At 34.5% G+C, this 14,629-nt stretch overlaps 1 protein-coding gene, 1 non-coding gene and 1 pseudogene across 2 annotated transcripts; all 3 read right to left on the reverse strand.

Moving 5' to 3' along the window:
- Nucleotides 1-12: 12 nt before the first annotated feature.
- On the reverse strand, nucleotides 13-3,462 carry LOC107898232 (alpha carbonic anhydrase 7-like; annotated as a pseudogene).
- Nucleotides 3,463-4,821: 1,359 nt separating this feature from the next.
- LOC107898231 (uncharacterized) lies at nucleotides 4,822-5,765 on the reverse strand. The gene is made up of 2 exons (XM_016823762.1): nucleotides 5,250-5,765; nucleotides 4,822-5,133 (listed from the first exon to the last, which is right to left on the reverse strand). Exons 1-2 carry the CDS (start codon nucleotides 5,763-5,765, stop codon nucleotides 4,822-4,824), a joined length of 828 nt encoding a protein of 275 aa, XP_016679251.1.
- Nucleotides 5,766-10,574: 4,809 nt separating this feature from the next.
- LOC121216527 (small nucleolar RNA R71) lies at nucleotides 10,575-10,681 on the reverse strand. The gene has a single exon (XR_005912708.1). It is a non-coding gene; the product is annotated as a small nucleolar RNA R71 (small nucleolar RNA).
- Nucleotides 10,682-14,629: the final 3,948 nt, after the last annotated feature.

Consider the following 14,629-nt stretch of genomic DNA (forward strand, 5'->3'; position numbering starts at 1 on the left):
ATGGGAAAGTAGTAATATGAATCTGAGAATGTTTTTATTAATGCGGTAAGAATGTATAAATACAGGGATATCATAATCTGATTCATCAGTTGGGGTTGTGAAGTTCGATCTGTCTGTGATTGAGTGGCTGCACAGGTCTTGCATTTGACTCTGCATACTGAACAAATCATTGGATGAAACAAAAGGTTAGAGATTTGCTTTATGAATTTGCTCATTTCAAGGATGTTCACGGTATTTACTTACATCATGGACTGCTAGTCGGAGTGCCAGAACTTGGTCTATTGAAACAGTTCTTATCTGCATGCAAAGTTCAAATATGCTTGCTTCATTTTCGAGAGAAGAAAAAGATGGTTAGAAATGATTAGATTTTTAGTGATATATATATTTACAATCTTGTTCATTGTCCAAATGACACCTTCAGTGCATGGAGGGACTGTCAATGAGCCTATGTATCTGTAATACTTCTTGCCATCGATCCCAATCATGTTGGGATCTATCACCCCTACTTCCCTTTCTTGCATCTCATCAGCCATGGATGTAACATTGGTAATCAGCTGAAATTTTTATCAAAAAGCAAAATCATTTTATATGTCAAGACAACATTGCTTATGGCAGAACTGGATTCATTTTGGGTATGAATGGGGTTACCTTGGAGAGGAAAGCATCAGGTGCACCCAATTTGTGAAGGAGTCCAATGACAGCTACACTGTGGTTGAAGTTGGGGTCAGTGCTGTGGTGTACCATGTGTAGTTCCAAGGCATACCTTGCGCCATTAATGGTGTGCTCAGAAGGTGAGTGCCAGTGAACTTGTTGGAGAGAGTATTCGGTACCATTGATATTGATTAAACCCGCATCACAGTTATGCCATTTAAGCTGCCATATATTCAAACAAAACGAATTGATTAGGATAGCATCTATTCAATTCATAACTGCGATAAACACATCAATGTGTGATCATTGGTTACCGAAATATCATGGCCTCGATTCCTGAGAATGGCATCGCAGGGCTTGTATGTCTTCTTCAGCTCTCCAGCTTTGTTGACAATCTTCACTCTCTGACTGGACAAGTCTACTGGGGACTGCAAAACTCCATTTTTTGCAAGCACTCCATTCCATCTTCAGATCTCCCCAATGGCTGGGACCTTTCTCACTGTTCTCCAAGTAATCAAACTCCCTCTCATCTGCATCAAATGATAAATTTCACATTCTTAATCAATCTTGTTAAAAGAAAAAAGAAAAGATATGGACATTACTTTCTTCTTCGTCAGCCGAAACTGAAGCAGAGTAGGAGAGAAACAGAAATGTAAAGATGAGACAAGCTGAAACAAAATTGGGGTTTGTTTGTTGCTTGGCGTTCATGTTTTTGAAGCCAGTTTAACAATGATTTTGTGGATTATAAAATGATATGATTATAAAGAGTGGAATCAAAGAAAGATTTTCAGGCTAAGAGTGGAGCATTGGTGTTCATCTTTTTCTATGTATGTGATATATAACTATTTTAATGTAAGTTTGTTAAGAAGGTGATGGACTAGTACTTGCATCATAAAAATAGAAAATAATAAAAATGGCTATATGTGCAATGATGTATTTAGGAAGGAATGTAAATGTGCATCAATCAAAGAAAATTGCATTAAATAATCTTGTTATTGTCTGCGGTATATAATTGTGAAAAAAATCAAATCAAAATCAAACTTATTTTTCCTTTTATATTTTACATATGGATGAATGTATATAATTGCGATTATGCCTTAAATTATGCAATTAATTAATATATATTTTTCTTTTTCTCTTTAAATGTAAAGCTTTAAATTTTGCAATTAAATAATAATTTTTTTCATTTTATTGATGAGTGTAAATTATATCATGTGTCATTTAACCAAACATAATCATCTCAATATTCTACTATATTGTCCATTAGTTAAATAATATTATTTCTTTAAAAATTGAAAGTTGAAAATATATATTGTTCCATCAATTTGAGGTGGGTATTGGTATAGAAGTAAATACATTGAATTAAATAAATTTAATCCATTTCATTGAACAACGAATTGGTCTCAGTTTTATTTTTAAATGTTAAAAAGCATTTTAATATATATTTTTTCATAAAGTTCCAAAGAATCCAATTTTAATATAATCGCATTCATCATATGTTGATGATGAATTTGTAGATTTTTTTTCTTTATATATAAACATATAACTTTGTTAGAAAGTTACTTATTACATTATCAAATTGATTATACATTGACAATTTTAGAAGTGGGTCAACATAAAATACGTTATTTAAAAATTAAAGGAGAAAATTAAGAAAATTATTTAAAATTTTCATACACCTACCTAGCAATATTTACTTTTACATCAAGCTTGGAAATTAAGGAAATAAAGCATAATAATTTTAGCATGAAAATTATTGACAGGAAGTATCATGATTGAATATTTCTTATTGTATACTCTTTACGAGAGTAATTCATCCAACTGTTTTGTTCAATAACCTCGTCATGTGTGTGTTACCCTCATATGATATCATTGATTCCTTTGAGTTAAATCCGTTCACTCAATACAATCATGTTTTATCTCATTGTCTCCATTGTGTCTTCTTAATGATTAATATGACCACGTCAACAAATGACTGTGATAAATTGCTCGTTCGAGAACAAACAACCATGACCACGTTTCATATTTATCAATCCACACAATGCCAATGAGAGAATATCATTAACTCTTTAATTGAGCTATGAATTCCACTGTTATTAGTAAAGTCATGCCATACACAAGTCATGTACCCAACATACCGGCTATGAGCTCAATCATATTTAGAGTATAAGTATCCAATTATATCAAAGCGCATAAGTTGCATGTGCATGATCAATGACTAACTCAGGATTTAGGTAAATCACACCATAAACGTCACAAGTGAATTAATTCACAAACGGATTCAGAATTAATTCAGAATTAATTCATCTTGGGTTCAGTCCAATGTCTCATTCTATCAATGAATACCAATTGGAATTGTAGACGACATAATAATCATTCTCAGTATTTGAATCAAATGTTCACTTTGATTCTTTTACGGACTCATTTAGATTATCTACTGAAGTAAGTTGTCTTTCTCGCAATGTAAACGTTCTTTACAATATCACTTATCTTCAGTTTGAACTTTAGACAATCAATGAGCTAATATTTGATTATCATAATTTCGTCATGCATGCAAAATATAAAAGACATAAATACAAAAGACATAATAGTGAAATGTGAAATTAACTTTATTTATTTATTCATCATTCAAATAAATAGAAAACAGTTACATGTTTACTACAATATGGGAACATTTCCCAATACAGTTGATTTGCGACTGAATAATTTCTCGTTAACATTGCATCATTTACCTTGTACTTGCCATTCATTTGCTTCACCACTAACTGTGAATCTATATGGATGATTAGATCCTTCACTCCTAGCTGGCATGCTAGTTGCAACCCTGATATCAAAGCTTCATATTTTGCTATGTTGCTGGATGTTTGAAATCCAAAAGATAATTCGTATTGTCATTCATTCCCACTAGGATCAACCAGAACTACCCCTACTCCTGACCCTGCCTTGGCTACGGAGCCATCAACATAAACTAACCACCTTTTTGAATTATCTGCTATATCTACACCCTTCTGAGGTGGACTAACTACTACGTTGCATGCAACAAATGGAAAAGAAATCTTAGAATAAAGTGTAAGCTCATCACATATTATTATAAAAATAATTAGTTAAATTATTGATGTTTGCCAATGTTCACAGGAGATTGCAAATAACGTACACGTTTAACTCCATATAACGTTCATTACCAAGTATTTCAAGTTATAAACTATATTACTTGCTAGATCAACATGCTTCTCAAAAGCGCACTCGACTATAAAGTTAGCTAATATCTGCCCTTTTATTATTGTTCTCTAGGCGAACTCCACGTCGAACCCAGCCAACTCGATACTCCACATCGTCACCCTTCCTGAGGTATTAGCTTTAGATGATACTTCCTTTTATAGGTTGATTGGTCATGACGACAACTGGATGAGCCTGGAAGTAGGGAAACAGCTTGCGAGCTGTAACAATCAGAGCAAAGATAAATTTTTCAAATTTTGAGTAGCTCGATTCGTCGTTCTAAAGTACCTTACTAACGTAGTATACTAGGAATTGGCGAACATCTTCTGCTCTGACTAGGATCGCTGCAACTATTTCCTTTGAAGTAGCCATATATAAAAAGAGGGTTTCTCCCACTCGTGGTGACTTCAGAAGTAATAGAGATGTGAGGTATGATTTAAGCTTTTCAAAAGTTGCCTAACATTTCTTAGCCCATAAAAAGGAGGTCCTCAAGGCTTTTAAAAAATGAAGGCATTTGTTTGCTATCTTGGAAATGAACCTGTTAAGTTCCACTATTCTTCTCGTGAGGTGCTAAATATCCTTAATAGTTCATCAAGGAGGAATTTATAAGATAGCACGGATTTTCTCTGTGTTCATTTCTATCCCCCTCTCTTCCCCTCTCTTAGATCATGATACCTAAGAACTTGCCAGCTCGCACGCAAATAGCACACTTCTCCGAGATCAACTTCATGTTATGGGCCCTCAAAACAGCGAACATATCTAACAAGTTCCACACATGCTCATCCATAATCATACTTTTCAGAGACATATCATCAATATAGACTTCAAGACCACGTCCTATCTGCTTCTTAAAAATTTTATTCACCAACCTTTGATAGGTTGTTCCTGCGTTCTTGAGGCCAAAAGGCATGACTCGATAACAGAACAACCCCTCCTCAGTGATGAAAGTTTTTTTCACCTAGTACCTTGATCCAATAAAATCTGGTTATAACTTGAAAAGGCGTCCATAAAGCTCATGAACCTGTGACCTACAGAAGCATAAACTAAATGATCAACCGAGGGTAAATGGAAGCTGTCTTTGGGGCATGCTTTGTTAAGGTTGGTAAAATCAATACACATCCTCCATTTGCCGTTTGCCTTTTTCACCATGACCATATTTAAGACCCAGTCTAGATATTCAACTTCCCTGATAAAACCTGCCAACAATAGTTTAGCTACCTCTTGCCTCACGACTTCTACAACCTGCGGAGCAAACTTCCTCTTTTCCTACTTAACCGGCATCGCTTCAAGGAGTATATTTAGCATGTGGACAATTACCTGTGGGTCTATCCCTAGCATATCTACTGCTGACCAGGAAAAAACATTCGAGTTCGCCTTCAAACAGGTAATAATACTGATGAAATCTTTATTGTCCTTTCTTTGCCATCATTGAATAGCTGTAAAGTATCAGTATGCTCTGTTGCTTTAGGTTTCTTACTTCTTTCTTCATCCCTAGCATCTAGGTTGTCCAAGTTTAAGGCTTGAGTAGCTAACTCTGTCCTCTGTGAACTCTGCCCCCTGGTTACAGGCTCTCGTGCCTGTTTCACAGAAAACATATGACATTGCCTTGTTGTTCGCTGGTCAGATCGCATGAACTTGATCCCTGTCCTTGTCGAAAATTTGATCTTTATAGAAAATTTTGTTACCACCATCTTTACTGTTCTCATTATCAGACGCCCGAAAATGGCGTTAAATGCCATAGGATGGTCCACAACAAAAAACTGTACATATTCTGTAGTCGTATGCTCACCATCTCCTAAGGTAACTAGCAAAGCGATAGAACCCTTCACCTTAACTCGGTGGTTCGTAAAACCATACAGCAGGCTAGCCTTGGACAAAACTTGTTCCTTCAACCCCATCTTTTGAGAAGCCTTCTAGGTTAAAACCTCCACCACACTCCCATTGTCGACCAATATTCTTCTAACTTCAAAACCTGCAATCATTACTGACACAACCATTGGGTTATTTCCCTTTTTGTCACACACTAGCTTCTCATCGTCATTACTAAACTCAACACTCTATTTTCCCTATAAACACTACTTCTTAGGTGTATTAACTGACACGACACTTCTCATGTGAGATTTCCTCTAAAAATTAGAACTTGCTCAATCCTCATCTATGCCTACAATCACGTGGATAGTTCCCCTGACCTTCTACTTACCTTTGGGATCGCCACGAGAACTTTGACCCTACTGAGTAGTACCCTAGTTCACAAATTCGGTGAACTTACCATTTCTCACTGCCTCTTCAATAGCATCCTTCAAAGTAAAATAATCTTCAGTTTTTTCCCTACATCATTATCGAAACACACCTATCCCTGGAATTTGACCTCATCGTAGTGTGCCTCATAGGAGATGGGTTAGGCAAAATGCCTAAACTCTTTACATGGTTCAAGATATAAGCACGAGTAGCATCCAATAGAGTGTAGGCTTCAAATCTACCTTGAGAGATGCACCTCATTATCTGCTCGGGCTGATATCCTTGAGGAGCCTTGGGGAGAATTACCCTGTGCATGCGTTCTTTGCTGTCTGTTGCCTCGGGCACGCAAAGCCTGATTAGATAGCCCCTTTCTGATGTGAGCTCATTCTCTTTCTTTGAACTGTTTACCATCTTTTTGAAATGTGTCATACATCACCCTTTTAATCTCTTCTGCCTCCGCAAACTTGTGAGCCCGCTCATATAAGCCTGCCAAATAAGCCTGCCAAACTCTTGACCTGTTATCAATCAAAGAGTACTGCACATGTTTATTTTGCACTCTTATAATGAAGGCATCAATGGCCCACTAGTCATCAAAGTTCTTTGTATCTAGTGTTATCGCATGAAATCGTTTCATGTAGTCCTAGAGAGACTCTCATTCTCTCTGTTTTATAGACATTAATCCTATAGAACTGCTCATAGTCGTCCTGTGAGCCCTGAACCTTCCCAAAAACATCAGACCCAATTTGGAAAAACTTCAGCGGAAGCATTGAGGAAGTTACAAGTACACATCCTTCGCACTTCCCTTAAGCGATATGGAAAAAGCTTTACAATTCGTAAGGTCCGAAACTCCCAATACGTTCATATAGTCATTATATTACATCAAGTGGGTTCGTGGGTCTCTCCTTCCTTCGAACATGTCTTTTAAGACCTTGAAATCACTTAGTAGACTTACTACTACTATCTCCAAACCAACAGATTGTTAGAACAGAAGAGTTAGTCCATGTCCCAATACTCGGGATCGACCTAAGGCTAAATAGAGCTTAGTTGAGCATGAAATTAATCATACTCGATTGAGGTTTAAGAGTGGAAAGGCAATTGCACCAAAATATAAAAAGAAGAAAGAAATGGAAAAAAGTATGAACAAGAGTATGCTTAATTGATTTATCAATTCAGGTGTAAAATCAAGTATGTTTCCAAGTCACAATTACAAGCATTTATATTGGCCTCTCGAAAAGCTAATTTAACATGATTTTCTCTTAAGATCATGTTTAACAAAAAACACAAAATCAAATTTTTTCTAAATATAGGATTTGACCATGTCAAAAATCTGATCTTTTTTATCAGCTTAAAAAAAATCTTGCAAATTTCAACTCAGCCCCTTGTCTTGTTTTTTTTCCAATTTAGTCCTATTTTGCTTGTTTCTAAACTTCGGCACTCCAATTGTGTCACTGATAAAATTTAAGCAGGAAATCATAAGTTTAGTAGCATTCTATTAAAAAATTTACCAAAAATAGGTACATTAAACATACGAAATCAGCTTGCTATCAAATTCCTGCTTGTCCTCAAGCATGTTGTATATTCTCATACTAGAAACCATTCAATAATTTTGTTCCAAAATCAAGTCTCATTCAACAACCATGTACAATGCAAATAATTAAGGTGTTAGCATGAATAAGAACTTACTCATTTTAACCAACAAGTGTTTATAAAATTTTAATAATGTTCAAAATCAACCATTTTACTAAATTGAACCTCAATCAAACTTGCAAGACGATGGTTTTCAATCAAATTATTCAAAAAATTTGGGACATAGTCAAATATTTTTATGCGAGATGAGATGAAAGCACAAGCACATCACTTCGATTACTCAATTTGATCCGTATCTAGAAACACGAAAATATACACACTTTTTCATGCCCTTTTTAACTCAAATTCATGCAGTTTCGATAAAATTCTTGTCGAAAAATAAATAATAATTTAAAATAATTAAATTGCACTCAAATTATGAACATGTTGAATTTTTAATTAATTTTATATCAAATTTAAATTATTTTCGACAGATTTGCACAAAGGGCGAAAAACAGCTCGGCAGACACGACTAGAAGCACAAAACCGAGAAGCAATTTTGAAGCCTCAAGTCGAATTAATTTTTCAACCTAAGACGGTCCAAATTATGTGTATTAATTAATAATATAATTAATTTTCATTTTAATCCAATTTAATTTAGGTTAAATAAATTCTTAATTAATTATGAAAAGTAGCCCAGTTGAGCTTAACCGAGAAAACCGATCCAACTGAGCACTGGGTAGCCCAAAATCGTCCCACATGCTAACCCAATCAGCTTGTTTGGCTGAATATTTTGCTTGCAAAATAGCCCTTGCAGACTCCTTCAAATTGCATTCAAACCCCTCCATTATTTCTGCCTTTCTAGATTTGCCCCTACCTTAAAATAGCAAGTTTGAAACCTTCAAACTTGCCACATGTGTGGCCGGCCATGGGGGAACTCTATGGCTGCTGATTTTTGCTAATTTTAGCAGCCCTCTCAACCTATAAATACCCCCTTTGCTACTCACTTCAAACACATCTCAAACGCATTCATTTCTTCATTTCTCTCTCACTTTTCTCTCTTCATTCCCTTCCATTGTTCTTCATTTTCTTCCCCTATTCCTTTTCCAATTTCACCTCTTGAAAAAGAGTCATTCAACCACCATTTGCAGTAGCATTCAAGTGTTCGTGGAAGCCTCAGTTCAATAAGAACAAGTGGAGAAGGAGGAGCGGAGCAAACTAGTCAAGCCTCGGAGAAACACCGGATTTGATTCTTATTCCTTATCCTTTTTAATTTTATTGTTGTTATTATGAACATGTCCATGAATAATAGTAATGTTTACATGTTTAATTTAATTAATATACCTTACATTTAATTCGTGTTAGGTTGATTGCATTTTGTCTACTTAATTTATTAAAATTATGTTTGTGTTGTTATAGGCCTCGGTAAGATGTTTGATTAAGTAAAACCATGACTAAGTTATTCTTGCATTACAATTGTAAGGTAACTAATGAATTAATTATTTAAACGGATTGAAATTGTAATTAATTGACACGATACTTAATCAGTGCATGTTTAATTATCTAAGGTAGCTGAGGGTTAAATTAGCAACGGTATCTAACGATACATTAGCCTTGCATAACTTGCCAGATTATTGTCATTAAACTATTTCAAGGTAGAAATACATTGTATCTCACGTAATCTTTTATTTGCTTATGTTACTTAATTAATTGTTTGAATTGACATAGAGATATGTACAAGAGATTATTTTAATTTCATAAGTATGTATGTGAATTAACACATTTGCTTATTAAAATTTGTTAAATCGGTTGAATTGCCGTAGAGATATAGTCAAGAGATAAATGGATTTTGGTAGGTAAGTATGCTCATAAGTTAGCAAATTACCGAGTTGCCGTGAATTTATTCGTAACAACATGAACATGAGTTTAATAATTCTAAGTTAAGAAATGTAATTAATCTAACACAATTATGTCATCTTGATTAAAATCATCTTTTGAAATTGCACATTGGAACTTTATTTTATTTTATTTATTTTACTTAGTTAAAATCCTAGTTTTTAATCACCTCTTCAAATCAAAATATTTTTCTTCACCAAAGTGTTTTCAAAATTGCATTCATAAATAATTCTTTTCACAGTCCCTGTGGGTACGATAACTCGACATTTACTTGTCACTTTATTACTTGTTGCGATTGTGTACACTTGCTTATTTCCGTCGTTCCTAGTTTTTGGCGTTGTTGTCGGGGACTGTTTTAAAAGACATTGTTTGTGAAATTATTAATTTTGCATTTTGGTCTTTTTTTTCTATTAAATTTTAATTCTATTTTTTTATGTTTATTTTAGGAGTTTATGAGTATTGATCAAATTATTGACTTACTCTCTGTAGACCCTAAAATTGAAAGGATTTTCTGACGAAGAAGAAGACAAGCGAACCAAAGAAGGACCAAAGAGATGAATTTTGAAAATCCAAACGAAAATCCAAGAGGAACATTCGCTTATAATAATCACAATCCGATCATTGATGCCAATGACAGAAACTGTGCCATTCGACAATGTGTCATACCTCTATTCAACAAGCTAAATCCGAGTATTAGAAGACCCGAAATCGAGGTACAACAATTCGAGCTGAAGCTTGTCATGTTTCAAATGTTACAAAATATGGGTCAATTTAGTGGTGTTCGTACTGAAGATCCTCATCTTCACTTAAGACTGTTTATAGAGGTGGGTGATTCTTTCAAGTTAGCCAGAGTACCCGAAGATGCACTACGATTGAAGCTGTTCCCATATTCGCTAAAGGACAGAGCTCGAGCCTGGTTGAACTTATCACCACCAAATTTAATTTCCACATGGTAAGAGTTAGCAGAAAGATTCCTCATGAAGTATTTCCCGCCTAGCAAGAATGCTAAGTTGAGGAATGAGATCACTGCTTTCCAACAAATGGATGATGAGTCTTTATATGAGGCATAGGATCGATTCAAGGATTTATTACAAAAGTGCCCTCATCACAGCATTCCTTAATGCGTTCAAATAGAGACTTTCTATATTGGTCTCATAACGATGCTTACGAAATTATTGAAAGAATTGATAACAATAACTATCAGTGACCAACCAACCGACCAGCCTCAGAAAGACGAGTAGCAGGAGTACATGAATCGGACACACTTGTTTCTTTGGCGGCCCAAGTATCCTCTATGTCTTCTATGCTTAAGAACATAATTGTTAATGGTTTCAATGGTAATCTGTCAGGTCAGTAGCCGAACTAGTTCAAGAATATTTCTTGTGAATACTATGGAGATGGCCATTTCTTTGAAAATTTCTCATCGAATCAAGAGTCAAATTATTACATAGGAAATCAGAATTGGAATGGTCCGTAATAAAATTTTTACAATTCTTCATGGCAGAATCATCTAATTTCTTCATGGAGTAATCGATGGGCGGACCATAGTGACTCTGTTATGCCATTTTGACCAAATTATCCATCGGAATATTCTTAACAAGTGCAGCAACCCCCACCAACTGAATCTTCAAGTGATCTTGAGAATCTGCTGAAGGCATACATAGCGAAGAATGATACCACTTTAAGAAATCTAGAGAATCAAATGTGTCAGCTAACCAATGAACTTCGAAATAAACCCCAAGGTATTTGGCCGAGTGACACATAAAATCCAAGAATTTTAGGCAAAGAACATTGCAAAGTAGTCTCTTTGCCAAGTGGAAAGACATTGGAGCCCAAGGTGGTTGAGGTTCAAGATGAGTTTGTTGTAGCTCAAGACAAAGAGGAAGTTCAACCAAGTGTTGAAACTCCTGTATCACAGAAGTCAGATTTAGTGATCCTTGATGAGGTAAACTCTAAACCATTTAGTTCTAATTATCTAACACCCTTGTCAAATGTAGAGAAAATTTCCATATAAGAGTTGTCCGGTTAAAGCTAAGATTCCATCATTGCCATATCCTCAATGATTCTAGAAGCAACAATGGGATACTCAGTTGAAAGAATTTCTCGATGACAAGGTGACTTTTAATGACTTCGATGTTGCTAAATCCCCAGATGTAGTTAAAGACTGTTCTGCTATTTCCAAGATGGAATCGCTGGCTTCTACACAGCTGGAGCTCAATTCTGTAGATGATCCGTTAGAATGTATTCTGCTAGTGGATTCACCGAGTGATGATGAAGACGATGAATGTTTGGATTTGTTAGAAGCTAAAACGAAGTGATTCACACAGGTTTTATTTCCCTAATAAGATGTTGGACAGATTTGATGGGAAATGATATGATTTCTTCCTAGATGGTTATGGTTGGTATGGCAAATGGCCATTTGACACCACCATGGTCAATGACGATCCTGAATAAAATGGAGGGAGTTCTCTTCACTTTCTCTATCGTTATTTTATATTTTTAGTTTTTTTTCTCATTTGAATAAAATGGTAGACTTAGATAAAATTTTCTTTGGTTCATTACATTAATTAAAACTCTGTCTAGGAGATTAAGACTTAAGCGGGACCATCTGTGACCCCTTCAGTCTTTCTTGAGAGTTTAATTTAATGTAACTTTTTAAAAAAAATATTTTTCTAAGTAGCCCAAAGAATTTAGGTATTTGTTTTGTTAAATAAAGGGTCAACTTTTAACCCCAAGCACTAACTTCTTTGAGTTTTTTTAGTTTATTTTTAGTGCATGAGCTTAGGATCCAAAAAGGAGCTGTCATTGAGCTTACAGCACTACTAGGAAGGGAAATATTCAACCCTTTTCTGCACAAACCTATAGCCCTTACCTTGCTCCACCGCCACTCCCAAGTAGCCCAATAGTGCATCTCACTTATCCCTTTAATGTTGCAGCCCTTAACTCCCTGAATCACCACCCCAAACACCTTCATTCGAAGTCACCAACTGCCGCACCTAAACTATCCTTAAAACTATCACCCTCTTCAACTCTAAACCTTACCCTCAGTTATTCACCCACTTGCCCAATACTGAAACTACCTTTAATAGATTTACTAAGTTTGACACTGAGAGTCCCTTTATCTAGCACCATTCCACGAAATGAATATTTTGGTATAATGGCTATGCTGCAACACATGTAGTTGCAACAACAAGATTACTGGAGATACTCAAAAATACGAGATGACTCAATCAGAGATGCATTTAGAAATATATATTTCATAACCCATTTGTTTTTGTGCTTGAATTTCTAGACTTTATACTCGAACCATGGACTCTAATGTCGAGGAAGGAAAAAGATGAGTCAGATTCTGAGGGATCTATAAATAAATTAAAAGGGGGATCTTTACTTTATTTCATTTTCTTTCCTAGGTTATTTATGTTTTAGGATTAGGCTCTATTAGGATTTTTATTTTTCTTACAATAAAACAAGTGGTGGAAATCATAAATAAAAATGAATAAGTTGCAAAGTACAAAGTGTGGCAATAAATATATACATGTCTAGGATTGGATCAAAAGAGAGCTTGGTACTTAAGCAGTCAGATTGACTCACCTTCTATTTTCTAGAATCCTACCTGGTGTATAGTATCTATTTACTTTTAACAATGAGGACATTGTTCATCTTAAGTAGGGGGAATCGAAAAATTGAAATTGTTTCCACTCAGAATAAAATTTTCTTTTAATTATGATTAGGATATATTTTGTTAAAAAATTTGAAATTTTGTTAAGTATGCTAGACTTCAATATAAATAAAGTTCAATCATTTCAATAATTGTTATGTTAGCTGAATTATGACATAAATGTATTTTTAATAAAGCATGCAAATCATACCATAAAATTTTAGTTCCTTAGGAAAGCTATGCATGCATGAAAGTTTAAGTCTCTAGACTCGACTTAGTAATTTCTTGAGGCAAAATCTTAGGAAGCATAGAATGTTGAAAATTATTTAGGCAACTTTTGTTTGGACTGTTTGAGCCTTTCAAGTCAACCTTGATGATTTTTTTTCCCTTGAAACCTAAATTTGAGACTATATGGCCTAATTTTATTTGAACCTTTGCAATATTTAGCCATCATGTTTCTCTTAATTATCTTTAAATTGTCTCAAACACTAGACTTAGTACTATTTAGAATATTCTTTGAAACAAGTTTGGGGGAATTGAAAAAGAAGTATCAAATGCTCAAAACAAAATTGTAGTATATACAGCAAAATGCTCATAAAAAAATAGAGCATATGCACTCGAAAGAAATAGATGTACAAAAGAGCATGTGAAAGAAAAGTAAGTTGGTATATTGAAGGTAATTATTTTGAAGGTCAGATTGAAGCTGAGTCTAGGGGTTTTAGCCTAAATTTATCTATCTTTTACCTACCCCCAGCCTATCCACGTTACAACCTTTTTAAAGACCTATTGATTTAAGTTTCTATGCTACCTACATTAGTGGAGAGAAATTGCTATGTTCAACATATGAAGGCATAAGTTAAACTTAATGATTGCAGCTTAATCTTGAATAAGGGAATAAAATCAAATTGGTAGGGATTTAACATGTCTTTATTAAGAAGAATTTAGTCTATTTTTGCTATCATAAGAATAATTGCTATTAATATGAACGATATGTATACTTAAGTAGTGTAAATCTCAAAATTCTTGTTCTTGAGCATAAGTAAACCAAATTCATAATTTTGGGAAGAAGGTTGTTCTGAAGGAATTTTTCAAAGGTGTTTCCGAGAAATTATTTTCAAATTTGTGCATTACTCGAGACGAGCAATGAATTAAGTTTGGGGGTGTGGAAACACAAAAATATACACACTTTTTCATGCCCTTTTTAACTCAAATTCATGTAGTTTCGGTAAAATTCTTTTCAAAAAATAAATAATAATTATAAAATAATTAAATTGCACTCAAATTATGAACATATTGAATTTTAATTAATTTTATATCAAATTTTGATTATTTTATACAGATTTACACAAAGGGCGAAAAATAGCTTGGCTGACACTACTAGAAGCGCAAAACCGAGAAGTAATT

Source organism: Gossypium hirsutum, chromosome D04 (genome assembly GCF_007990345.1).
Source record: "Gossypium hirsutum isolate 1008001.06 chromosome D04, Gossypium_hirsutum_v2.1, whole genome shotgun sequence".
Classification (NCBI taxonomy): domain Eukaryota; kingdom Viridiplantae; phylum Streptophyta; class Magnoliopsida; order Malvales; family Malvaceae; genus Gossypium; species Gossypium hirsutum.